Genomic DNA, 27,443 nt, shown 5'->3' with positions numbered 1-27,443 from the left:
GCCCGGTGGGCCCTGTTCTTTGCCCGGTTTCTCTTCACGCTCTCCTACAGACCTGGTTCCCGGAACGTCAAACCGATCGCTGTCCCGGCAGTTCCTGGTGGGGGGAGGATGAGGAGGTTTCCGTTCGACAGCATTCTCCCTGCTTCCCCGATCTCCTGGCCGCTCTCACCTGGGAGTTGGAGGAGGCGGATCAAGACAGCACTGGAAGAACAGCCGGGTCCCAGCTCCTGTCCACAGAACCGGCTGTTTGTGCCACAGGAATTCAGGTCTGAGGTTCTGCAGTGGGCCCACACATCCCTGCCTGACCTGTCACCCAGGGGTCGCTCGGACTAGGGAGGTCCTGCAGCGACGCTTTTGGTGGGCAACTCTGGATCAAGACACCAAGGACTTTGTAAATGCCTGCCCAGTCTGCAACCAGAGCAAAACGCCGCTGTAAGCTCCTGCAGGCCTCTGAAACCTCTCCCGGTCCCTCATCGCCCTGGTCCCATCTCTCCTTGGACTTTGTCACCGGTCTGCCACTGTCAGACGGCAACACTGCCATCCTGACGGTGGTGGACCGGTTTAGCAAGATGGCTCACTTCATCGCTCTGCTCAAGCTCCCCTCCGCTAAAGAAACTGCAGAACTGATGCTGCTCCATGTCTTCCGTCTGCACGGCCTGCCGACTGACGTGGTGTCGGATCGAGGGCCTCAGTTTACGTCTGCATTCTGGAAGGAGTTCTGCCGCCTACTGGGGGCGTCCACCAGCCTGTCATCAGGTTACCACCCCCAGTCCAACAGCCAGACAGAGCGGATGAACCAGCATATGGAAACCACTCTTCACTGCATGGCATCCAGCCAACCCGCTTCCTGGTCCTCCCAGCTCCTTCGGGTGGAATACGCCCACAACTCGTTGGTCGTTCAGCCACTGGACTCACACCATTCCAGTGTGCTTATGGCTTCCAGCCTCCCCTGTTCCCAGCCCAAGAAATTGAGACTGCTTACCCGTCAGTGGAGAACTTCATCCGCCGCTGTCGCCGAACCTGGTCCCAAGCCCGGTCTGCGCTTCTGAAAACCGCCGCCCATTACACCTCTTCTGCCAACCATCGCCGCTCCCAGGCACCTCCATATCAGGTGGGACAGAAAGTGGCTCTCCACCAAAGATCTTCCCCTGAGGTGGAGTCCCGGAAGCTGGCTCCCAAGTTTGTTGGTCCCTTCCCGGTCGAGAAGGTGGTTAATGAGGTCGCGGTCCGTCTCAAGCTGCCCCGCTCCATGCGCATTCACCCGACCTTCCACGTCTCCAAGCTCAAGCCTGTCAGGAAGCGCTTGCAGCCCGTCCGCCTCCTCCTCCTCCTCGTCTCATCGATGGCGCCCGGCATACACCGTTCGGCGCCTTCTTCGCTCTCGTCGCCAGGGACATGGCCTGCAATATCTGGTGGACTGGGAGGGATACGGCCCGGAGGAGCGGTCCTGGGTCCCGGCTCGGCAGATCCTGAACGACCAGCTGATTGAGGACTTCCACCGTCGCCATCCTGATCAGCCCTCCCGTGCCGTTCCTGAGTGGGTCTTCCTGTCTCTTCTCCTCCTCCTTCTCCAGTTCCAGTCCATCTGGTTTGGGGTCCTAAAAGGGTTCCGACTCACCGATGAGGGTTGCTCCGATCTCGGATGACGCACGACAACGACGACGGCAGCTGGCCGGCAATGTTGTTTCCATGGGGTCCAGGAGTTCTAGCCCTCCTCCTGGCCCCTCCGCCTCGGTTTCGGTGTCCTTGGTTTGGGACGTCATGGGCCGTCCCTTGAGGGGGGGGTTCTGTCATGGTTCCTGCATCCTCCTCCCCCTCGCTGCCAGTAAATTTCCACTCACCTTCCTCTGACCTGCTCTACCTGCAAGCCCCTCCCACTGCTGCAGCCTGCTCTCCCCACAGCTGCAGCTCATCAGCAATCAACCCGGTATTTAAGACACTCCAGCCCACACACTCATTGCCAGATCGTCCTCTGCAGCATGCATGTCTTTCCAGCACTTTCCAAACAGATCACCCGTTGCCGACTCTGCCTGTCCCCGACCTGCTCTCCTCGCCTGACTCCTTGTGAACCTACCTGCCTTCTGTCCCCGACCCCGTGCTCAGTTTCGGCATTCCGGAAATCTGACGGATTCCCTGGTAAAGAACTCTCTGCTCTGCTTCGACGATTCTCCTGCCTGATCCCTGCTGGTACTGTTGTTTCCGTGGACGGACTTCCCGGTAACCAAACCCCTGCCTGCCCTCGACCACCTCTCCGCTCGATCCCCGACAACGCCACACCGTGTTGTCGGCTCACGAGCTTCTGGGGTTTTCCTCGTCACCAGCCACCGTGGGTACAAGCTTCGATGTCTTGGCGTCGCAGGATTCCTGAGACATTGCTAGGGCTCACAGCTCGAAGAACGAACTCTCAGTCTGTATCCTGTTTTCCATTCGTGTTGGTTTTAATAAAAGTTATTACCAACTGCCAGTGAAGTGTACTGTACTGCATCTGGGTCCTCCATACACCCGTTACAAGTTTAAAGAGTAGGGCCTCTGACCAAGCTGTTGTATTTGGCAAGTTTGGAGTGAGAACATGTTGGCTTTTCATCAGTACATTGAGTATAATATTCTTTGATGATCTGTGATGCATGCTTATAATTTTCTATTCATTTCCATGTCAACATTTTACCTCCATAGTGCATTAAGCAGTCATCAGAGAGTAGCGAGCAGAACTCCATTGGAAAAGCAGAAACTCAAGGTCCATTTCCGTCATCCTGACAGTGTAGTCGCAGCTAAAACACTAAATTACTTTGCTTCTTCTGCGCTGCAGCCCATTTTTCACTGACTTGTCCTTAGTGATGCCCCGCTATACAGTCCATCAGAGATAAAACTGTACATTCTCTAAAGTGAATTGGCAAGAGGACGTCGGGCTGATTTGGCAGCCGCCACTGAACCAAAGTGCTGCTAAAAACCCCTCTGATTGAGATGAATAGAGAAAGGGCCCTCTGGGGTACATTTGTTTGTGAGGCATTTTCAGGTGACTGATGTAAAATATTCACAATGTCAACAGCCTCTAATTCAGAACATGGGATTTTACCTCATCCAGATGAAGATGAATGCCAAAACAAAGCCTCCTTTAAGAAGAGCACTGGTCCCCTGGTTTTGAGAGATAACATATTTTAAATGGTAGAAATGCCTGGCCTTAAGGGCTGTAGGACTGAGTGCAGCAGCACTGGAAAATAATCAAAGACGGGAAAAATGAGATACGAGTGTGGAGAAAAAAAGTCTCTGCTGTTACATAGTGTGATAAATCAGCCCCCTCAATTTCAGTAATTTCCTTCAAGAGGCTCCATCATTTGTCAAACATTTTGTGGTATGAGTTAAGGTGTCATATGCAACTGAACAGAAGAGATGAGACGAGGACAGACAGGCCTTATTTAGCAGACCTTTTAGCACGGGATCGGGGTGCAACCGTCACACAGGAAATGCTGCATCAATCAGTGCGCTTACCTTTGATTTGCAGCCCAGGCTCCCTCTGTATCGAAAGATTCATTAAACTAAAGTTGGGAGGAGAATATCATTGACGGGGAGGAGAAGTGATAAGGAATGTTTGACCCAATTCGCCGTGCAAGCCTCGAGTGTTCAGTCAGTCATGCGGCGTCACGCTTCATTTGTTGGCGCGGATGAGAACACAAGTAAGAGTGAAGCTTCAGAAATCAGATAATGGTTGCTGAGGAATGGCTTCAGAGAACACGGCTCCCTGAGTTTGGGGCAGTTTTTATGGCAGGATAAACAAAAGAAAGCCAACTAAAAAAAAACAAAAAAAAAAAACAAAGCACTCAGTTATCACAAGCAGGGATGAATAATTCATTACAGGATTTTTTTTATTATTTTTTTTTTTTTAGAATTTTCATCATTCAGAAAGGAACATAAATGCCCCTCTCTTTGTGTCTTCTTAACACGTTTTCAACCCCTAACCCCTAAAGTATTCTCTTGATCACTTCTTTTTCATCAGTGACCACAATTCCTAATGACAAAATGAAGAGCAACTACCAATGTATGATTGAAAATTCAGGAGTATTGAAGAACTACAAAATAATTTTTGCCTTCAGAAAAAATAAAAAATGACTAGCCCATGCAAAACTTAAGACTACTGCAACAATTTAAAAGCAAACACATGCTTAATTGTTTTTGCATTATAAATTACATACACAATTAATTTGATAAACTAATCTTTAAAATTCATCAAATTTTACCATGTAAACTTGAAATTGCATGTTTGCTCTAAATGTGGCATATGATAATTGGAGAGACCAAAATTTCAATCAGAATGATGCAACAAAGGTATAATACCAAAATAACAAAGACATCCACACTCCATTAGTAAAGCATTTAATTTTCCATGGTTTGCTGGCTGTTAGAGTAAAATAGTTCAAATTTATTTCCTTTTTTTTAAATTATATTTTCATTTCACATATATTCTTACATATAGTCTTACATTTTAGTATATTTACACATAAAACTCAGTCATGAATTCTGCTCATTATATAAATTGGACTTTGGTGAGCCCAGTCGATTCTCATTCCTAAGTCATCAAATGTTGCAGCTTTGCAGTAAGATCCCAACGCCAACAGCCGCCTTTATGGTCCTCATGATACGCCACTGTAGATCGTCAGCTAAGAAAATGGCTGGTTGCTGTGTTATTGTACTGCCAGATGGCCAGACGGCACCTGCTGTGGCAACATGATATGCCACAGGAGGGCATCGGGTTGAAATGCTACCACTTACGACACAATATAAGGAGCACAGGAGTGCCTCTAAGGTGTCTGGTAGGGGTGGTGGATGGATCCACAAACCCTGGACTTTTGTCTCCACACCTTATCATGTGCCACCTTCCCCTAAATTCTAACCATCTGTGTCTGCATGTGCATTTGTTGGCATTCTGGTTTTGGTTGCTATGTGCTTTTGTTGCCTAAGCTTAACCATGTGCAGCGTAATTCCACCATGTACTTGTGCTGACATCATGATAATGACATCATAATAGTGACATCATGATAGCGACATCCCAAAATGTAAATAGCAGATACAGAGAGATATCTACAGCGTAATATGTAGATGGGGAAGTCCACTACAGAGTGGCAATATATGATGACTTGTGATGAGAACATGTTAAGAACTCACTGGAGGAAGGACCATGCAGCTCCTGGGTCCCATTTAGTTGGTGGTCTGGTGAAGTTTTCTTATTCTAACCTTAACCCTTCAGCGTGATCTACGACGTGAAGGGTGAGTAAGCTTGCGATAGTTGCATGGTGCAAACAGATGGCTGGTAGCTCGGGGCTTTAGTCTCCTTTAGTATCTGACTTTCCCATGTCAAGATTTTTTAAGAATTTCACTTTTTGTAGCGATTTCTTTTTAATCTGCAGCCTGTTCAAAGAAGTGAAGCCTGGAGAGCAAAAATAAATACACAGTCACATTTGCTCTCTTGGCCCCTTTTCAAGTGACTGGTACTTCCTCTAAAACAGCATAGCTTAGCTTCCCTTAGAGAGTCTCAGCGAACATAACACCACATACAGTATTAAATTCCACTTTCTTCTACCAATGGTTCCCCTCTGCTCCCCTGTGGCTTCCAGTGGCTTTTTTTTTTCCTCGCTCTCACACAATAATCTCATTCTGATGCTATTTTCCTCGTCTTCCCCCTATTTCTTGCTTATAGTTTATAAGCTTATCCCTCGCTGGGTGACATTAGAGTGTAAGCCAGTGCAACAAAGTGGTCTTAAAACATGCATTGAAATCCTCAAAGACTGAATAAACAGCCAGAAACGTATCTCAGATGCAAATGTGGATTTGCACATCGACCGCGCCATGGTGATTAAGCCAAAGACAGTTCTTGAAGGTGCTGTGGAATGAGACGATTTTTGAAATGAATGATGATTTTCATGAAACATTAATTCTATCTTGTATTTTCCCCCCCTCCTCCCAGCAACTAGAAAGTATAGCCATTTAATGGACATTGTTGCTCAATCTGACAACTCAAGCTCACTAAGTGACATTTAATGCTGTGTTTCTTTGTGGAATTATTCATATGAGTGATCTGCAGCAGTGATAAATCTTCATCAGTAGAAAGCTCTCACCTAACTGGTCTTACAATGATATTAAAGCCTTAAATTTTCTAAGTAATGGATGAGCCTAGGAGCCATGTGTATCAGTGGACCATGTTAATGGGGCTAAGCGCTGCGTTGCTCTGCCGTGTCCCCACACCAATAGCAGGCAGGCTGTCATCAATTCATATACAGTGCAAGACATAGCATAATCTGATTTAGATAAGGCTTGTATTTTAATTGCCAACTTGTAGCATAATTTCCTTTTATCATGTTGCTTTTATGCAATTTAGTTCCGGCTACATATGTGAAATCAGATATTTTATAGTGGTGACTTCCTGCTTAGTCAAAAACAACAGAGAAAATAATGTTTTGTGTTCATTTCTATTTGCATCTGTTTTTGATTAACCCCACATGCAAACTGGCTTGTTTGCTCATAAAAACATGAGAAGAGGGCAATAACTAAATTTGGCAAGAAATTAAAAAAGGAGGCAAAGGGCAAGGACAGGCAAATTACTAAAAAGGAAAAACACATAAAATAATAATAATAATAATAATAATAATAATAATAATAATAATAATAATAATAATAATAATAATAATAATAATGATGATAATAAGCTATAAATGTAGTTTTTCCTACGTTTTTTTTTTTTTTCCTAGTCATTCGCCCCTAAATTTGAAATAAATTATATTTTTCTTACTCTACTAATTTATTGCAATTTGTGGAGCATCTGTTACCAAGTTGCTCATTGCCTTTTCCCCCATGTTTTCAAAAGATATCAAACCACAGGTTTTAAAGGATTAATAGCTTGTGTAAGGTGTCTAAAAGCATCATGAGAAAACTGATGTCAGTCCAGGTTTCATAGGGTTAATTACATTTTTTTTTCATCCCCCTGCTTTCTTTACTTACTGTGCTATGTCCTTGTTTTTGCAACAACACTATTGTTTACCCAATAAAGCATATGTGAACCTGGTAGTGTTCTAGTGGGAACACTGGGGTCGACAATATCTCTCCCTCTGCTGTACAAACTGAGGAAAACTAGCAGCTGAGCAGTTTTCAATCCAGTTACGATGCCAATTCCTGGCTCTGGTTCTCACCTGCTCCAAAAGTTAAAACGACACGTCCTGAGCCACAGCACTTGTGCGCTGGGCCGCTGTGGTGTCTGAGAGTGGAACTATGTCAACTTTCCAAGCAGCAGTGTTTTACTGAACAATGTGTCTGGCAGCAGGCAGAGCTCCATTTGCAGAGGCACAGTGAAACATGAAGCTAAAAAAGATGCCTTCAGGGCTCACTTGGGAATGTGTGCTTGCTACTTGGGTATACAGACTGGTGATAAATTAAAGGGAAAACCTTTGTAAATGAGTGGAGGGACATAACAAATGCAGATGCTTCCATATAAGGCATGAGAGATCAGCACATGGGTTTGTGTGCTATTGCGTCCACAGTCACCTCATCTCATTTCAAATAAGCAATATAGGGAGATGTTATGCATGTGTGATTTTATTTATTTTAATTAATTCTACCTTTATTCAATCATAAAATTCAGTATAGAACCAATTCTCATTGATGGCCGAGCCGAGAGGTAACAACAGGAGGCAAGTCAGTGCACAGCATTAAAACATAGATACAGCTGGTGCAAAATTATACAAAATCAAAACATCTCATTATATTCCATATATACAACAACAGCATGTACAGTGAGCCAAAAAAGCTAATTCAGAAACAGGTGCAGTGATCAGAAACTATTTTGAGTTATTGAAGGAGGGTAATGGCATTAAGGTGTTTTAGCTGCTTTTGCAACTTGTCCCAGTCACTAGGAACAGTAAACTGGAATGAGGTGCCGAATGTAGGAATAAACATGATTATGAATTTGCTAAAGCAAAATTGTGGTTATAGTTACTGTATGAAGTCCAGTTCAGGCTAAAGATTCATGGCTAAACGCAACAGTTTTATAAAGTTGCAGAGAAAAGTTGCGGTTGTGGTAACTGATCTGTCTGAGTTCAACTCAAGTCGGCTTGTCCCTTGTCAAGTTGCCAAGTTTTAGAACATGAGGCTTGTCAACTGTTTCAACAGCCAATTGGCTTGTGGTGAAGTCAGCTGGTCAAGTTCTGTCTGCAATCTGTGTGTTTGCTTGCTGTGGGATTATTTGACAACAGATCTTCTACCTAGCAAACCCTGAGTCTGTCTCATATGCATACCCGTGGCTACTGACACGTATGTTGGTCTATGTCCTCATGGTAAATCATTGTTGAATGTTGTTGCTGCTGCTGATGGCTGTATGCGCATATCACACACACACATAATCAAAAATAACAAAGCACTTTTAAATTCAATTTTTAAATTCAAATTCTAGTGTATTTTCTTTTCAGAGTGTTTCAGAGAGATGCATCGCATGTGGTTGCAAGTTCCGACTCATCTCATTAAGAATCTCTGGTCTGAACAAAACAGGATGGCATTCATCCATTAAGTAGAGTTCCAGAGACTTTGTGAATCCAAACCAAGGAGCACTGAAGCTGTTATAAGAGTTCATGGTGATCAAACACCTTACTTCTGCGTCATTTCCTTTTGGCTCACGTTCCTTGGAACTATTCTTTTTTGGTTTTATGTTGGCAAAAGCTGTGGAAAGAATTTAGTTTTATTTAATTTTTTAGTTTTATTTTTTTATTTAATTTAAGTGGTACTTCTGGGTACCACCTTGGTCAAGGTTCCTATTGAGGTGAGCCAGTAATAAAATCTGGAGTTCAAACACTGGAAGACCACTGATTGGTAAAAGAGAATCATTGGGACCGTCACTGGCAAGATGCAGATACCATGCAGTAGAAATGAAGCATACAGTACTTTATGATTCATCTGTAATTTGTTGCCCATCAATAGTTGACTTATTGGCTGTTATCTCTCCCTTTTCCTTACTGTAGGGCAATATATTTTAGGCCTATATGCAGATTGTAAAGCTTACAGCACTGATCTGATGGTAGCTGAGCTTTTCTCACTTGCAAGCTTAAAAGCTTACTGGTTGAAGGATTCAGTACACAATGATGATTGGCAGGAGGCAGCGCAGGAAGAAAATGACTTTTAAAAGGACCAAAATAACAGCTAAATGGAAAACTGAAATACGCATGAACTTAATTTAATGAAAATTGCTAATTTCTGTGGTAGAAACAAACTTGTGGTTCCAGTACTTTTGCAGAGGAGCCCACAATTTCTTTAAATTTTTAAACTATTTTTTTCAAATGAAATGCATGACAGTGGAATATAATACTCAATAACCACTACTCAGTGACCCATGATTTTGATTTGTCACATTTAGATACAAAATGCAATGCTGTTTCCATGGTGATATTAATTTTCAGCCAAATCAGCCCTACAGACATTATAAAAAGCTAAAGACTCTGGAGGTTGCACGAGGTCTATTTTCAGGCTGAATTAATTCTAAAGGAGCATTTAGGCATCGAGAAGACATCAAAAGGCAAGCCTAGAGGGCAAAGTGAAATTCATCAAGATAAAATAAACAAGTCACGTCCACAGCATGTGTAAGCATCACAAACTGCTTATTCTAGGAAAGCCTTTAAGTGCAATTAAATGTTCCATTAAATGCAGCTGTTAGTTATTCCAACACAGTCAGCACAATTATCTCGTACTCATTTATGGCACATTAATAATTCCCCCACCAACCGATCCATGTCATTTGCATATCGTGTTTTTGGAATCACTTGTATGTTTTCTCGCTTTTCGTGGAAAAAAAAAAGCCTCATGGGGTCTTGAAAGTAGTGAAATATACAAAAAGGATTTTTCTCTTTTGGGGTTGATTTCTAATAGAGGAGGCTGACTGTGCACACATGCTCTGCTCCGCTGGGTGCTTTTTGCAGATGGTCTCATTGCTATGCATAGAAAAGCCATCTTTAGATTTGCATTTGGTCAATTTTCCCCTTTAAGTTGGACATCTGTCTGTGTTAGAAATTAATCTGTGGATCCCTACGGAGGCTGCTCAGATTTTAATTAATTGTGTTAACGCGTCAATAATAAAAAAGACAGTGCTGTCTGCCCATCCTGCCTAAAATGATGATATCTCTGTATTAAAAAGACATTGTATGAGTGATTGTCAATTAAAATAGTAGCTCTGTGAAGTATTTCGTGTTGGGAGACTGAAAGACATACAGGGTGTATATATAGTACTTACAGGGCTCCCAGCTTTTATTCATCCTCATGTCTCTGCGTATTTAGTTTTCTCATTGACCTTGTAGTTGTCAGAAGTGGATGTCAAAAGAAAGACAACTTTTCTGCCCACAGCGGCAAAAGTCTTCCTTTTCCTCCTGGCTGGCTACCACAGTTGCTGTCATTAATCTAGCAAGGAGATGTTGCTACTTTTATTGGACCTTTGGGAAAATATTAAAAGAAGACACCGTCATGGTGTTTGGCAATAATTCGCAAGTGACAGCAAAGGAGATGGATTTCCCTTCAGGTTGGCAGTTTATCTTTGCTGCCCGTGGAGCCTGGATATATACGCGTGCTCCAGATCAGGCTTTTGTCAAGGATGATTGAGCTGAGATTGTGAACAATCTAGCCATGAGCTCCACAGCGGAGGAGAGATTCTACAGTCTTTTGAATGTGTGTGCGTCTGTGTTTTGTCAGCACAAATCTGGCGTCACGTCTCTGAGCCTCGGATATAGTTGCATCTTGTGAGACTTGCGGCAAAAGTTCTGAAATCTTTTTATGTCTGTCCCTGAAGGTATCCGGTTGTGACTTAACTTTTGTTTCTCGCTTCCAGGTTTTCCCAATTAATGATCATTGTATTCATACACTATGTCTCTGACCTTTATCTTGAGACAGCCTATTTTCAGTTTAAGTTAACGGTCTTTCCACACCTGGGGCAATTATCAGGGTCTGTACCTGACTGGTTTCCTGGATTTTTCTCTCTTGTAATTTTGCTTTGCTTTGAGCATGTTAGCCTCTGCTCTCATTGTGACTTTTTTAAATGCTGCCATAAATAGTAGCAAATAATGTGTCACAATCGTTAATGAGAAGTTCACATATTACACCTGGGTCTAATTATACCTACCTTTTTTCTCCACAACAGTCTCTTATTTCAAAGTTTCCATGGTCTTAATTGAAGTCACATAATAGGTGCACTCGTGCTCAGCCTGTTCCCATTCCCAGATCGTCAAATAGTGACTCTTTTTAAAGCCTCTCGGCATGTGATAGCAGCCTGTTCTCACTCCCTATACTCATCAAATACTTCCACTTTTTGAGTGATGGTGGTGTGTGAGTGATGATGGTGAGTGATGTGTATGATATTCACTAGGCAGTGACAATTTTTGATACAGTGGGCAACGACCCATTTCGTCAAATACCTCTGTTTTGTCAGTGGATCTCAGTGTTAGACCCGTGAGCACAAAGGCATCCTTCGCAGTGTAATGATATGCACTGGATGGTGGCAGTTAATGGTGTCACTGGCAACAAACATAGAAAAAAGAGCAGAAGAGTCTATATGGGATAGCTGTATGGGTCAAACAACCACTGGACTTTCACCTAGGAGCACAATGTTAGTTCCCTTTGTGAAACCAAAAGTAATCCCTAAACCTATAAACTTTTGTTGCTTATACTTAAGCAAATAAACCTAAAAACAAAGTGTTTTACCTATGCTGTGAGCTATTAAAAGAAAAAGAAAAAATACGGTATGCATGTATAAGTAGAAACTGTACATTTCCTAAAAAAATACATTTTGTAAAGTCACAATACATATAACAAGTAATTTGACATGCATTTGTGAATGTCCAAAACTGACACAGGAGGGTTCCTTATAGGGGTGTCAACGTTTACAATTTTTTCAACACGTGTAAACGGGACTTCTAACCGACGTGTACACGGTTACACGATTTATGATCTTTTTCTATCGCAGTTGCGCTATATAACCACTAGATGGTTCTGTCTCCGTTCAAATACCTCCTAATCTCATTAAATCAAAGCCATTCCAGTAGTTAGTTATCGCACAAAAAAGTTTATTCAACGAACAGAACTTAAAAAGTAGGCAATCCATCTCACCATTTGAGGCTTAGACCTACTGATGACAGAAAGTAAAATGAGTTAAAAATAAAATCATCAATTTTGACAGACAAGAAAACGTAAAAGTGAAAGCTGGAAATGGTTTAACCTTCTTTTTCAATCATTGTTTCAACTATTGCTCACTTTTGTACAATATATTTTTTTAAGCTCCGCTTGTTCATCGCTTGTTGCTTGTTGTCCATGCGGCCCCGAGTCAACTTGAAGTGACGTGACACTGGCTGTGGCTGCGTTTTTTTTTTTATATCAACGCAATATTGCCACCTGTGCATCTATTATGTATGCGGATAACTGCATTAGTGGGAACATTTAAGTGTATTGTTAGTTAATGTTATTATCTTAAGCTTTCAGGCAACATTATCACCCCTAAAAATACTATTGCAGTGTTTCCTCTAGGATTTTTTTTTAGCAGTGGGGGCAGGCTCTCCGGGGAGCCGTGGCGGCGTAAACAAATGACGCTTGACTGCAGATTTTAGTTTTATGCCTAGCATAATGCCCCTTTTTATTGAATGGTTGGCATGAAAATCGCTTTTTAAAGGCTGAATGTAAAAATACATCATGGCGTGTATATCGCTTAATGCTATTAATTAGTTTACTCAGTTAGCGACACTGAGTTGAGTTGGCACCGGGCCCAATTAACTTAAGCTACGTAACCTTAGCTGGCCATCAATATTTTGCAAATGTTTATTTGCTAATAAACTAATAAAATCTATTATAAGTTTTCTTAAGCTAATAAGTCTACCTTTTCTCCGGTAAGTTGCACGCTATTTTCAAGCCGACAATCCTCTGACTCTCCGATCTGATGCCTGGATGCGAGTAGCTAATTAACGTCGGCACCAGTTAGTTCTGTTGGGGGGTGGGAGGGGGTGGTGGTATCTACCCCAAAAAGTAAATACGGAGCAAGATAGTTATCTGCCTCAGCACTCGCGACACCCAACGCAGTGCAGGACTGTGATGTGATGCGGGGGGGGTGTATTTGCAATTAAAAAAAAAAAAAAAACAACCAAAAAAAAAACGACATTTGAAGGAGTGGCGGGTAGAGGAAACACTGTATTGGTGAGAAATGAACGAGGAGGAGGAGAGGAAAAAATGACGTGTAAACGGTTATTGATTTTTCTAAACGATTATGATTTGTTATCCGTGTACCCGTTTACACGTGTAGATGTTGACATCCCTAGTTCCTTATTTTTTAATATTTGACTTGAAGGTCCATTAACAAAGCCAGATGTTTTACTAATAGGGAAAAGACTGGAACTGGGCAGGAACGATGGTGGTGGGCTGGTCAAACAAACAGACTTTAACCTATGAGACGCTGTTCATGTCCCGCGTGAAACCAAAGGTCAATGCTGTTTACATTACATAACTTACATGTGTACATGATGTACTTACATCATAACGTGACACATTTACACAAGTTATGTGATTATATTAACCCAAAATATGATCTTTTTCCAATAACCTAACCAAGCAGTTTTGTGGCCTACACCCTCACAAGATTAACCATGTGTTATGATGTGTTCCATCCAGGAGACAGCTGTACATCTTTGAAAAATCTCGAAGGGTTCCTTTGGGGTTGGTATCAAACACTAGGGGCTTGAAAAAAAATATTTTATGACCTAAGATGAAAACATGTTGGCTGCATTGTGAGGGGGCTAGCCTGCATGACAATAACCACACAAGTAGTGAATACAGTAAGAAATAAGCCCCTGAAATGTTTTACCCTTCAACTATGAAGCTGTGCTGAGAGCAGTCACCTGCATGATATCGACTGCAGAAACAAATTTTTAAGCACAACTCACACCATTTTTCCAATGTACAGCAAAAACAACCATGTCCCCACATGGCTCTTCAAATGAACATGATGTGAAAATGGTCTGTCTTTTTATCCAGAATGACCTGTAATGACTGTGTTTTCAAAGACCATACAGACTTTGGCCTCGTGGTCAACTCTCTCAATGTCCAAGGGGATTCAGTAAAATCTGTCTGCCACACATGCTTGCTCACACTTACTGTGTGTTAAAACCTTTTGTCTATAGTGAATCTTAATGCATCAGACTCTTGACAGCAGAGTGTGGCCTAATGGCTGTAGAAAATTGAAGCAGTCTCCGTAAAAATGCCTGGCTTTCTGGCACGCTGTCTTTACCGTATGCAGTCAACCCTTGATGTGAATTGCAACATTTTAATCTAGAATAAAAATGTAAATATAAAATTTGTTTTGGAGTCAAGCCAGCAGAGAGTGAGCTGTGAGCTTTAATAGATTGCCCAACTGGTAATGGAAATATACACATTCAGCTCGAGTGGAGCTGAGGATCAGTTATCTGCCTGAACAGCTTCAAAAGCTTCATTTGTCCCAGAGAATTAGTTCGTCCTGGCACACAGGAGGTACTTTTATTAAAAAAAAAAAAAAAACAGGAAGAGGACAAGTTGGTTTGGCTTGTTTCAGAAGTAAATACAAGCAGACAACAGATGCTGTACAAGAAGTATTATTTGGTTGTCCACACTTTGTTAGCTTTGCTGTCATTTTTGTTGTCGCATTAGCATTTGACACTTGTGGTGCTTATATTTCACACACACACACAACAAAAACCCACCTTTCCTCTTGCTTTTCTTTAGACTGATGTCAAGAGTTATAGTGGCTTCTGTCAAAGGCCAGGTAAAAAGCTCAGGTTCTGTTTTGACAAATTTACTGAGCAAATTGCTATTTTACACAGCTCTCCGGCACAGATACAAGGACACAGTGATGTTTACTGTGACTGTTTATTCAGACAAACAATGGCTTTTTGACAATCCAAGCGTGTCTTTCTGCAAATGAACACTCCAAACCCAAATATGTGCTGGAAAAAACTTGGACATACTGTACTGCAGTTGTCTGCATGTGTGTCAATTGATGTTTTTTTTTTCTTTCCTTCTCCCACTCCTACATAGTTGAACCCGCTTTGAGCTAATTAACCTGACTCAGAAAAGGTGTGTAAAACCAAGACCCCTCTCCTCCTCCAGTTGGTGCTTCTAATAGTCCCACTCGTGACCAAGCACCTGTGAACAGACCTTCCTTCCTGTGTTGTTTGTGTATTGAAGCTGTCTATTGTGACATAAATCCTGATTAATTAATTTTACACACATCTCTCTTGTGTAACAGATTGTCAGATATACAAAAACGCCATGCTGACGCATGAAGTGCAGATAAATACAGTGGTCATAACCCTTTATAGACTGGCTGGTGAGATAACCCTCTCTCAGCACCAAACCAAAAACTTCTGCCAACTTGTTTGGCACCTCACTTCATGTCACTGAACCATTTCCTAGATTTATACAAGAGTCCTTCAGGGAAAAGAAAAGCCCATGCTAACCAAATGTGGCTTCCCCTCCTCAAGCTGCAGTAATTTGATATCCTCCAACCCTGGCTTACTTTGGGTGTCATTTATCCTCACACGGAGATGTTACACCTCCCACACAGTCACATCCGTTTCCTCTGGGAGGACGCTGTTCTCTCCGTCACCACATTGTCAGCAGCCATTGTGCAAGTTGCACCATTACGAAGAGAATGGGAAAAAAAAGGTGACATGATTGAAGTAATCACACCTACTGAAAATAATAATCCTTTGTAGTTCTGTTTTCAACTCCGCCACAGGCACACAGAAATTGCCAAAAATCACTTGTTACATGTTGTGAGCTCCCATCATACCCCTTTTAACAGAGCTTTGTGCTGTGTGCCTCTGATTTAGAAAATAAAGGGAAAATTTGTGTTAGAAATGATCTTGAAGGTTCCATAATGGTGATGTGGCAGCCACTGGTAAGACTTTTAACTGATGCCAGCCACCATTTAGTTCAAATTTAATTGAGGAGGATAGAACCACAAAAAACCTCAAATGTAGAGGAACCGACTGATAGGGATGTTTGTTGTGGAAGGACATTCTAATTTCTGTATCATTCAGAAGTAAAGATGAATTAATTAGCTACTAAGAATGAATTTAGATGTAGTGACTAGGGTAATGATACACTGATCTGGATAAATGTAAAACTTCAAAGATCAGTCCATGTTATCAAAAAAAAAGAAAGAAAAAATAAAACATCTATACATATTGTCATCTCCAAGATATGAATTTATTTTGAACTTCCCATGGCATGCCTGCGTAACCATTTCCTTCCAACATTCAAACACTGCTGGCGGCCAGGCAGACGATGGCTAGCAGCCAAGAAAAAGACTGATATTGTCTCATATCAATTGCAGGCCCCTGAATTGAATTGGTTAAAAATTATATTGTGGCAGAGTTTGTGATAGCAGGAAATATATCGTTGTTAAATTAATCAATATCATATCGTATGGTGATGAAACTTGTTATTTACACTCCTAGTATCAGCCATTCTGTATTGATTTTGAATTTTGATGGGTTTTTTTTTTCTGTGTAGATGTTAAAAAAATAATATTTCATGAAGTCATAACTAAGATAGCTAACATTTGAGCATGCACACCCAAGTTTGTTTGCTCAGACTGTTTTTTAAATCCTCAAAGTTAGCTTAAAACAGAGATGTCAGAAAAAAATTAAAAATCTATAACCTCAAACCTGATATATATATATATATATATATATATATATATATATATATATATATATATATATATATATATATATATATATATATATATATATATATATCACACACCAAACTAAGAGTGAACATAGTAGACATTATTCCTCCAGCATGTTTGCATGCATGTCAGCGTGGCATTTGTGTTTAGCTTAATGCACTGTTGGCACCAAGTACAACCTCACAGAGCTGCTAGCACAGCTATAGATTGGTGTTGAAATGAGTACTTTTATTCAAGCTATCCTCGTCTGGGAATAACAAGTCATTCTTTAAACCACATTGGACTTAAAACACTATATGAATCAGAATGCTGTTCAGTTCCTTTGCAGATAACATGAAGGGAGCCATGATAGCGTGATGCCAATTAATTATCTAGCTAACATCATGTTACTTGCAGCCTGGATTGCTTAAAGGGGAACTTTGCCAATATCCCTAATCAACACCTGTTTACAGGTCTTGAGGAGTACTACTACATATGTGAACATCATTGTATAAAGCTTGTTGTTGCTGCAGGGAAGCTGCACGGAATCTGCCAAATTGCCTTAAGTGATGTAACTTGCATTGTGGGTAATGCAGCCCAAGAGAACAAAGTATGGAATTAACAAAAAAAAAAAAAGTGTTGTTCTGCTTCCTCGATTTTAATATTTTTTGTCCGTTGTGGGTCTGACACATTTGAAGAACAACATCACATTCTTCTATCACATTTCAGCCTGTGCAGTCCTGTAAAAATATTGCATAGCCTACCTCGTGTGAAGGTTTGCATCAAGCAATAACATGAATACTCGGGTGTGTTAACAATTGAATAGGACATGCTTACATTACATAGATTTTAGCATGTTATGGGTGTCAGGGGGCATCATAATGGAGAGACTCATTGTAGAGATGAATTTGACAGATGACACCACAACTTCCTCATTATGCTTTGCTCCAGGGATCCTTATCACAACTCAATTTCCAGCCCACTAGCTTACAAAGCCATTCACCTAGATATGATTTGCACAAATGGAGGTCTAAATAATGTGATATATATATATATATATATATATATATATAGTAGTTATATTCTATAGTAGAAGGAAAGGTTGTTGTTAATCTCACTCTGTATGACATTAAGTCCTGTGCTCTCTCTTATGCTTTCAATATTTTCCTTTATCTCTGCTGGGCTCTTCGGAATCATTATTATTATGTGCCTATGTTTCCCTCCCTTTAGGTGACCGAAACAAGGACGGGCCCTCTCGGATGCAGTAACTATGACAACCTCGACTCTGTCAGCTCCGTTTTGGTTCAGAGCCCTGAAAACAAGATTCATTTGCAAGGTTGGCCATCCATAATTGAACTCCCCCAATTTCTGATGGAATTGTCACAGTGTCTGTTCTCTGGCAAGCTTATAACTGCAGCGTGAGAGTGTCAGAACGAATTTAGCTTCAATCACTCTTTTTGCTTTTCTTGCCATGCATGCTTGCAGAGTTCTGAAGTGAATCCCAGACAGTAATGATTCAGAACAAAAGTAGCAGAACTGTGCAGTAAAAATAAAACTTTAAGTGAATCTCAGCATACTGTATGTGACACCAAGCATATGTCAAGCGTGGCAAAGAAACAAGAGGAAATGAGCGCCGGCTTTTAGTGATTCATAGATCTAGCACACCAAAGCCATCTAAACACATTTTCTGGAAAACTGAAAGCACTTACAGCTTCCTCTTCATTCATCCATATGACATTTCCATGTTTTTGTCCTGTTTTTGTCCTTGCCTCAGGCCTTCAGGCCATACTGCCAGAGTACCTAAGGGCCAGGTTCGTGCAGGCGGCTCTCAGCTACATCGGGTGTAATGAGGAGGGCCAGTTTGTGTGCCGGGACAATGACTGCTGGTGCCAGTGCGCCGCGGACTACCCACAGTGTAATTGCCCTGAGGTGGATCTGAGAGCCATGGAAGCCAGTTTGCTGAAAATCCGAGATTCCTGGAACATGGCCAATCAAGACTTTGAGGAGTCAGGTCAGTGTTTTCCTTCTCAATGGCTGCGACCCTCCCACTGTCAGCAAATTAGACCCTATTGTTTGAGGAGCCGATGGGCAAAGGAAACAAAGACTGAGAGGCCATGAAAACAAGGGACAATTATGTCCAACCCATGTGATGGGAATTAAACAGCATACACAGGAGCCATTGTTAAAATAGCATCTTACAAAATTATCTAAAAACAACAGAGAGGAGCATCTCATGCCTATTAATTGAAATGTCTTTGTATTTGATGGATTGTCCCAAAGTCCTACTGTTAAGTGTGGTCATAGCCTTTTTTCCACACAAAAAGACAACAAAATGTTAATCTGTCTCAAAAATGAAAAGCAAATTCACATACGTATGTTTAACATATGTTTGGTAGGCTTTGATTGAAACACCACTGCAAAACAATTGTAACTTATTATTATTATTGTCAAGGTAAACAATGTAGATACATATGAAATTTTCCAATATCAGAATCCTACCCTACATCCTCCCATGAAGACATTACTTTGTTTGGGTTTGTTGCACTGTATACTTCATTTTGCTTAACTTTGACCTGTTCTCCTCATGCGTGGACTCTTCTTTGTGCCATCCAGGGGCAGCAAAAGCACAATACTACTAATCCATGTAAAAACAAGGTGACAGCTATTTATGCCAAGTCAAAGATGTTAGTACCAACACAGAAGTAGACAAGGTACAAAACCTGATCAAGAATTCTGGGTTGAAATTTGATTATTTCTTATGCTAAATAAGATTTGTAGTTTGCTATGGCATACACATTTGACCAATTTTAAAGAGTAACTAAACTTTCAAACTATTTTTTTCAGTTGAAAAGCAATATAAATGGGCATTTAGTTGTGTTGTTGATTGGTTCAGGTCCTGACTTTTGAGTGCAAAGTATTAAAATTCTAGATAATATGTATAAATTGCATAGTGACTGCTCTCTAATGGTTGAAACCTGGCTTTTGCTGTTGGCGGATCGTGGTAGCAGAAGTCTGCTTTCATCACTGCCCTGTTGCTTCTCACCAATAAACACCAATAAACAATTTTGCATGTGTGTTGGGGGCAGGACGGTGCTGTGGATCAAGAGGCGGAATAGTTCTGTGACTGGTCGTGTCTTAGCCCCTCTCCTAGCCCTGAGTATTTTTGAGACTTTTTTTTCACATTTCAGGGAGGAGGCACTCAAGCCGAAAGCGAGGATTAAGTCACTCTTTAACAATAGTAACAAACTGAAACGCTTTTTAAGTACCTGTTTGAGGACATTGTGACTTTATGATTGTCATTTGAGGACATTGTGACTATACTATTGTATTATCACAGCATCTTACAGAGTTATAAAGTGAACAAATCACAAGGCTTTAGATACTGCATATTGCATTATTTCCAATTTTGCTCTTGCATAGCCATGTGCAGGCTTGAAACAGACAGTTTTGAACAGTTTTAGACCTGAACAATGACCCCTTACCCAAAACAGCCAACAAATGTTGCTTTGTTTGCAATTTTGTTTTTGCACAACAATGTACAGGCGTTAAAATGAACTGTTATAAACTTTATCACTCACTTGGGACTATTGAGAATAAATCCATACTCCCCATATGAGGAAATTCATTTTTTTTTTCTAAACTACTTAGTGTTCAAAGACAGTGCTTACCTTTTTATATGTATCACATCCTACTATTCCCAAATAGCTAGGAAAAAATCTTAATGCATACCAAACAAAAACCTGGGTCTTAGGGGATATATATTGTACATTTTCAGCAATATCCCTTCAGTAACTGTTCAGTGTTTGTTGGACAGTCTGCTAAATTAAATGCTGATGATGATGATGATGATGATGATGTACAAATTAAGGCACTTCATCACATTGATGAACAGATCCTGTAAATCCAATACTGCCATAAAGCAGTCCTGCCTATTGATTGGCAACATTTCCCTCAGCGCCCTGATACAGCCAGAGATATTAAAGGCATAGCTGACTCAGTAGGAACAGCGCAGAAAAAAAAAATCTCTAACAGTTGACAAGTCTGTCATCTCACAGTGTGTACTGTCAAAACACCTAACGCACTTCACCGGCATTCAAACAACTACCGTTATGCTGCTATTTGAGCCTGTCTGTGTACAGAAATTGCACGGTGCAGAACTAAATGTCCAGAAAATGAAAGGGTAGCATTTACAGTAATGTGTCTAGGTCACCGGTGATTCAGTCAAATGAAGGTTTTGCAGCACCGTAGGGGAAGCTGTCACAACCTCAGAAACAAACAACAAATGATGTGATCTGTTAGCAGCCTATGATGTAACCTGTGATGTAATTCTTTGCAGCTCAATTGTGGCCATTTCATCAGTTAACCTTATGTAATGTCAGCTGGGCAACATGGCAAAAACAGACACATTAGCTCACCATTGTGCTTGCTGTGTTCACTCGGGATGAGTGTGAGAAAAGCATCCATGCAGGCTTTTTTCAGGGTGATTTTATTACACTGTTTGGTGCATTCTTTGGCTGTTGCACCCTTGCAGCCAGTGCATCACGTATTTTCACTCCAGCACAGCTCTGTTTCTGTGTTCCCATTATGTTTGAAACCGTGAGCTGCATCCACAGGCCCTGAGGGCATCTAGCTGTTACAGTCATTCCCAGCCCTGCCTTAAACTGTTCTTTGTGCTCCTTGCTGGCTGAGTGTGTTATTACTGGCTACATGCTTCTGTACTAAGGGCAACTTGATTAGCACACAGCTGGCAATAACTTTAACAGCAAGGTGCCCTGAGAACTGCACTTGCAGCGCTGTATTAAATAATGACAAATAAGTAAGTTCCCTTGGAACCCCCTGGGGATCTACTTGTGTATTTGATCTAATGGAAGAACAACCAACATCAGCAGCAGAGAGATTAACAATCAGGACTTGGACTGTAAAATTAAGTTTCAGCAGTCAGGTTATTGCAGACATGATTTGCTTCGACCTTCCACCAAGTGATGCAAAAATTAGGAAACTAAATATTCTGTTGGATCTGTATTTAGTTTAGTGATCTAGTGATTGTCAGTTTCCAGTGAGACAAATAACAGAGTCGTATTCATAATAATGTATTAGAATGGGCAGAAGACTTGGATCCATTGAGAAAAAAGGGTACAATTAAGTCAGAGGGTTCAATAAGTCAGGCAGAATGGGGTGTTTGTCACATGTGTTTGTAGTCGCTTTCATTAGATCTTGCTCCCTAAAGGGCACTGTTAAAAATATTGGTAATTACATTTTCAGATTTGGGGTCAGAGGTTATCTACAGGCTAATTTTAAGAGTAACACGTTCATCAGCATGATGAATTTAAGTCGTCTCATTTAGCCACTTGATAATAATTGCCTTTTTAAACACATAACAGCTTCAAAGTTCATGTATCTTATGACGTAGAACATACCACGAAAATCTCTCAAGCTTGTATTAACCACAGACCTTATTTCAGGTATCTAACCAAAAACCCATTCAAAAAACCTTTGGCTTTGAGACAAGGGGATCACAGGTGCTGAAATGCTGATGAATTTCTGGGTTTTAAGACTCATTTCTGGGTTCTCTATTCCTACCTGACATTTTAGGCTTCTGTCAACTGAAAGTAAAAAGTGTAATGACCAATCCCACTCTCCCCTTAGCATCCAACAGGTCTTGGTCAAAATACATTTAAATATTTTGCATTTTTTTGTCAAATGAACTTGCTTTAAATGAACCCAGCCACTAAGACCGACAATTTACTAATTGTGACTTCATAATTTAGCAATTTAAGAACCAAAGAAGCCTCTCGATACACATCATTATCCTCCAACCCCAATTTGTTGGGAATAATGCCCAGAATATGTCTGTGCTTGTGCTCCTGTCTTCCATTTTTAAAATCATACAAAGGGGGGATGGCTGCTACCTTCCTGGGTTCAATGACTGACAAGATAATAATGGTGGGCAGAGAGTGGGTTTCCAGGGATGAGTTATTGTTGTCTTGGTGATAAAATAATGGTCTGGCTCAGCAGCAACTTGCAGTTTCCACCTTTCCCTGGAAACTCGACACTATGAACAGATTCAGTTACTGTTTCCTGCACTAATTAATCAATATTTTTGCCTGAGCTTAAAGTAGTGGAAAAACACCCAGTGCATTTACAGTGTAACACATACATTTAACCTGGGTCAGAAAACAGGGATGACAACATTGCCTATTTAAAATAATTGCCATCCTGTTGAGCCACTTTGTAAAATATTTTTTGAATGCCACAGTTTTTGAATGTGGTGATGTCTGGTGATATCCCGCTAACAAGGAATTATGTGTTTTTATCTATTCTCTCTTTTGTTTTAAATTGTTTTTTCCCCTTTTATAGTCTCCTTTGAAGCTCTTTTTACTTTTGTTTGCTTTGTTTTGTCAGATTTTTATGATTCTGCTTGTCTGAACTTTTTACACAGGGGATGCTATTTCAATTGTGCAAATCAAGAAAGATTATGAAAGACAGATATTATCTGTGCAGCATCAATGTGAATGCATTTCTTGATTTTTCAGGCATTTGCTGGATTAGCCAAAAGCAAACATTCATATCACTTTTGAAAGAAATCTTACGAAAAGATGAATGAAAATAGATTTCACTGAGTACATAATAAAATAGGCATGTAATGCCCCATGAGCCGGCATTGCTCATTGTTCCAGTTGTGCAAATAAAAGTGATAAAAATAGAGTTAAAGTTTTTGTCTGTGCAGCTTTTAATATCCCAGGTGGTGTTAGGTATCAGATGGTAAGGATACTGACCTATGCCTCAATGTAAATAAATTTCTCAAATATTGGCCAAAAAACAGGCCCTTGTCCCTTGTGCAAGAAATTTCAAAAGATTGATAAAAGCAGATTTTATGTAACACAGATTAAAATGGGCATGTGATGTGCCATGAGCTGTCATTGTGCCCAAACTGCTATGCAATTTTACTGGGTCTATTTTTTTTTATCTTTAATTTCAGAGTACATATTCATTACCTATTAAAACAAAAAAAGTTCATCTTTAGGAGAAACAAATGGTCTTGGGTTTGAGTGGTTTTAGTATTTGAAGGGATTTGTAGACAATAGCAAAAATACTATTACTTGGGAAACTATAACCATTTTTTTTTTTTTTTTTGTACATGTTATTCCTATGGTCAAAGACAGTCATAACATATTAGTAGCAATGACCCCCTTCCAAATAAAAAACTACTTTAACATGTGATGTCATAGAGGATGTTTCTTGCTTTGAGCTTTGAGAGAGTTGCTCATGTTCATGTGTTGATTGAACTTTCCTAGGCCATGGAAATACTGCAATTCCAAATTCAAGTGCTGTTCCCCTTCAGACTCCCTATTTCAATGCAATACAAATGAATATGTAAAATTGCAACATCTTAACGGAGCACCTTGAATCAAATGAGCAAATATTTAAGCTGCACCGTGTGGTTTCTTTCCTCCGCAGGAGAACATCTCTCATTTTAAAATGTAGGCCATGACTAGCACCCCCAAATACCCCTTTAATATATTTTATTACTAACTGTTTAATCAACTTATTAATTTCACAGGAACATGTAATACACCTTGCATAATCGCCAGGGAAGCCATTGACACTTAATTGGATTTCTAATCAGATGCTGTATTATCAAGATAACGGTAACTAATTACAAACAGTGCAGTCATTTTCTCATCAGTGTTGTGCTTCACATCAATTTTCCGTACAACCAATCATGATTACAATGGCGATGATATTGGTATTGAATACCTAGGAAATGTAATACGTTTGCTGGGCATTGCATGTGCAGCAGACAGCAGCTCTGATGGGCTGACATAGTAAATTATCCTCTGTGCTCCTTGTCCATGTTGTTTTCTCACAGACAGACCTGCAGGATTAGCCCTGACAAAGCTGTTGGCTGTTCATTAATGCAATAAAAAAAAACTATCCCAACCTCATATTTAGCTCTGCCTTTTTCCATTAACATATGCGTCAAACAATATCACTTCCAGTTTGCCCTGCAGCTGCAGAGCCTGTGCGGCCTCTGCAAAGTGTTTCTCTCGTTTAGTCTGCCTAAATTAGTCAAACATAGCTGGAACGAAGTGAGAGAGTTAGTTTGGCCTGTGTTTGTAGAAGTGCTCAACTCTCGTCTTGCATCTCTCTCCCTGCCCTCCAGATGAATTTCAGAACTTCGTTCGAAGGCTTCCCACGTTTTACGCCCTGAACACGTCGGCCATCCAATACTTCTGGAAGATGGAGCCGGCCGTTCACCAGCGCTACAAACAGCTGGAGCTCAGCACCCAGCAGCTCCTGAGCAAAGCGCGGCGCATCGTCAACAAGCTCTTCACCCTCAGCAAGAGGTGTCGAAGTCAGCCCAAAATTATTATGCTGAGGGAGAGGTGAGAAGCTGATAAGTATTCTTGCTGACTTTTCTGTTAATGTGGGTTTGTGTGTGTGCATGCGTGTGGTTGTGCATGTGTGAAAATAAGCAAAAAAATTCCAAAGCCTGCAGCCACATCACAAGTCCTTTCAAGCAAGCTGTGAACGGCAGTGCTCATTTATTTTCTGCAGCCCACTCTGTGCACAGCGCTTTGTTATCCCCTCAACTAGGCATTATGCTAATAATACACACAACATATTAGTGCTTTGATATTCAACCGAGGTCCTCCTGACGTGAGCTATAGTGTTACACCTGATGACTTGGCTGCAGTCCCAGCCAAGGTCGCCTTTACATCCAGGAAATCAAAGTCATCCTCCTGTGAAATTAAAGTTTGCAGTGTTTTAAAGGAATATGCTAACTTTGGGAGATTTTCCTTTTGGTTAACTATGAGGAAATCATAGACAAAAAAGTTTTCTGTGTCTCCTCAGTAGATCATTTGATCTATTCTTGTAATTAAAAAAAAAAAAAAAAGTCATATAGTCCAAAGACTCCCAACTTATGAAAAAGAAATGTGATTTTGCCAGTAGAGCTAATGCAGCCAGGTTTATCTTTGGAGCAATTTCAGGTGAGAAACTAAGTAATCATCCTCTGCAATGCGATTTGTCACTGCAGCTGCACAGTCTCTCGTCGCCCACCACCTTCACCTCCTGTTAAATAAGCGCGTATAATTCCTGTTCAACATTTTACCATCACCCAAAAAATCTTATAAGACCATACATGTACAAGATGTACTCATACTTTAGAGCCGCTACAACTTCTTATTTTTCTACCATTTTATTGCCTTTTAGAGCAAATGCTAAACTTTTAGCATGGAGCATTATAGCCAGTGCTATAGTTGCTGCATAGTTTTATGTAGGATTTAAAACCCATTTTAAAGCACCAAACAGCCAAATTGTATGTGTGTTTACTAAAAGACCGCACCAAGATTTTAACAGCCACTAAAAAAAAGCAGCATAGCTAAAAACTACAAATTTTTCAGATGCAATTATATTTTAAGCTGCAAAATGTGGGAGTGAGGAATGGTATTTCAAATAGCTGTTGTGCCTGATTTATCATCATAGCCTGACTCCTGCTTCAGATGATACTGCGTCTGAAATTTAATGTCTGGGTAAAGCAGGTGTAAAATCTGCAGCACTGTTTCATCGGACACACACGGTGTGAGAATATAGCCAGGCACAGTGAGAGACAGGGAGAGAAATCTAAATGAAAAGATGCATTACAACGTTACTTTAGCAAAGCTCTTCTCTCTGCACCGTGACACAAGGCTCTTTATGCAGCAGTGCAACACCCTGTTATCTTTTACACAGTGTTTCCTTTTGGTTTCCCGTTGGTCCCCCTGCCTATTTTTCCTGACTTTTAATGATTTACAGCAGCTCCAGTCCAGGGCTGTATGATTGAATGAGCCAGTAAGAGTCATTAAGCGGGCTGCGTTATAATCTGTTTGCAGAAATAATCTAGTAAAAGGAGTTTTAACAGTTTTACTTATCTCCCAGATTTCCATAACTAAATTTAATCACTGGTCTATTTGTCGGGCTGAAATCTCACTATTTAAATATTATTACCCAACAAACTACATGTGGCTTTTGATATGGTTCTGCATATTTAAATAATCATTTGTTTTCCTTGAGTATTCATTTCATAAATATTTTCATAATGCTTTGTTATTATTTGTCCCAATGAAATTATAAAGGCTAGTACCTTTATTTTGAAGAAGAAATGCCAGTGGGAGGAAAATAAAATGCACAGGTGTCAGCACATGCTTACCTCAGTCCAGTTGCCAAAGGAAAATGTTGGCATTTTACATTTCATGCAAACCACAGATATGTTAGAATTTTACACTTCATACATATGATGCAGTTTAAATTACATGAACATCTGCTGAATTTCAATGGGAAGATGGATGGCATGACACTCAAGCCAGACAGGTGCCATGTCTGTAGCAACAATAGCAAGTGTTTTTTTAAGTACAGTTCAGTCCAGTCCAGTCATATGGAGGAGTTGGCTGACTATCTAGGCACTGGTTAGATGGAAGGAAGTTCTGATATCCACAAATTATATCCACATATTGTTGAAAATTTGCCAGGTGAGCGAAAATGTGTTTTCCTCGCCCTCACCAAGTGGCTGTGCATAAACATAACCACCCCATTGAGCACTGTCACAACATAAAATAGAAAATTCAAATGTAAATATAAATCCACAACATATAAAACACAGAAATTTAACATACCCATATTTGACTGAAACTTCCAATGCCAAAAATTATTGCCGTTTGGTTTGCATGACTACATAATTGACAATGAAATTAGAGGATGA

General features: G+C 40.6%; 1 protein-coding gene across 1 annotated transcript in view; it reads left to right on the top strand.

Annotated features, from left to right (window-relative positions):
- Positions 1-27,443, top strand: part of brinp3a.1 (BMP/retinoic acid inducible neural specific 3a, tandem duplicate 1) — a 71,169-nt gene that overhangs the window by 36,514 nt on the left and 7,212 nt on the right. The window contains exons 5-7 of the mRNA XM_042481951.2: positions 17,933-18,038; positions 18,477-18,713; positions 24,867-25,089. Of these exons, the coding sequence (XP_042337885.1) occupies positions 17,933-18,038; positions 18,477-18,713; positions 24,867-25,089 (566 nt within the window). The remainder of the gene's footprint in view (positions 1-17,932; positions 18,039-18,476; positions 18,714-24,866; positions 25,090-27,443) is intronic.

Source organism: Plectropomus leopardus, chromosome 5 (assembly GCF_026936395.1).
Source record: "Plectropomus leopardus strain MGB_pleo_1.0 chromosome 5, ASM2693639v1, whole genome shotgun sequence".
Classification (NCBI taxonomy): domain Eukaryota; kingdom Metazoa; phylum Chordata; class Actinopteri; order Perciformes; family Serranidae; genus Plectropomus; species Plectropomus leopardus.
Note: the sequence above shows the minus strand (reverse complement) of the source record. Positions and strands in the feature narration are given on the sequence as shown.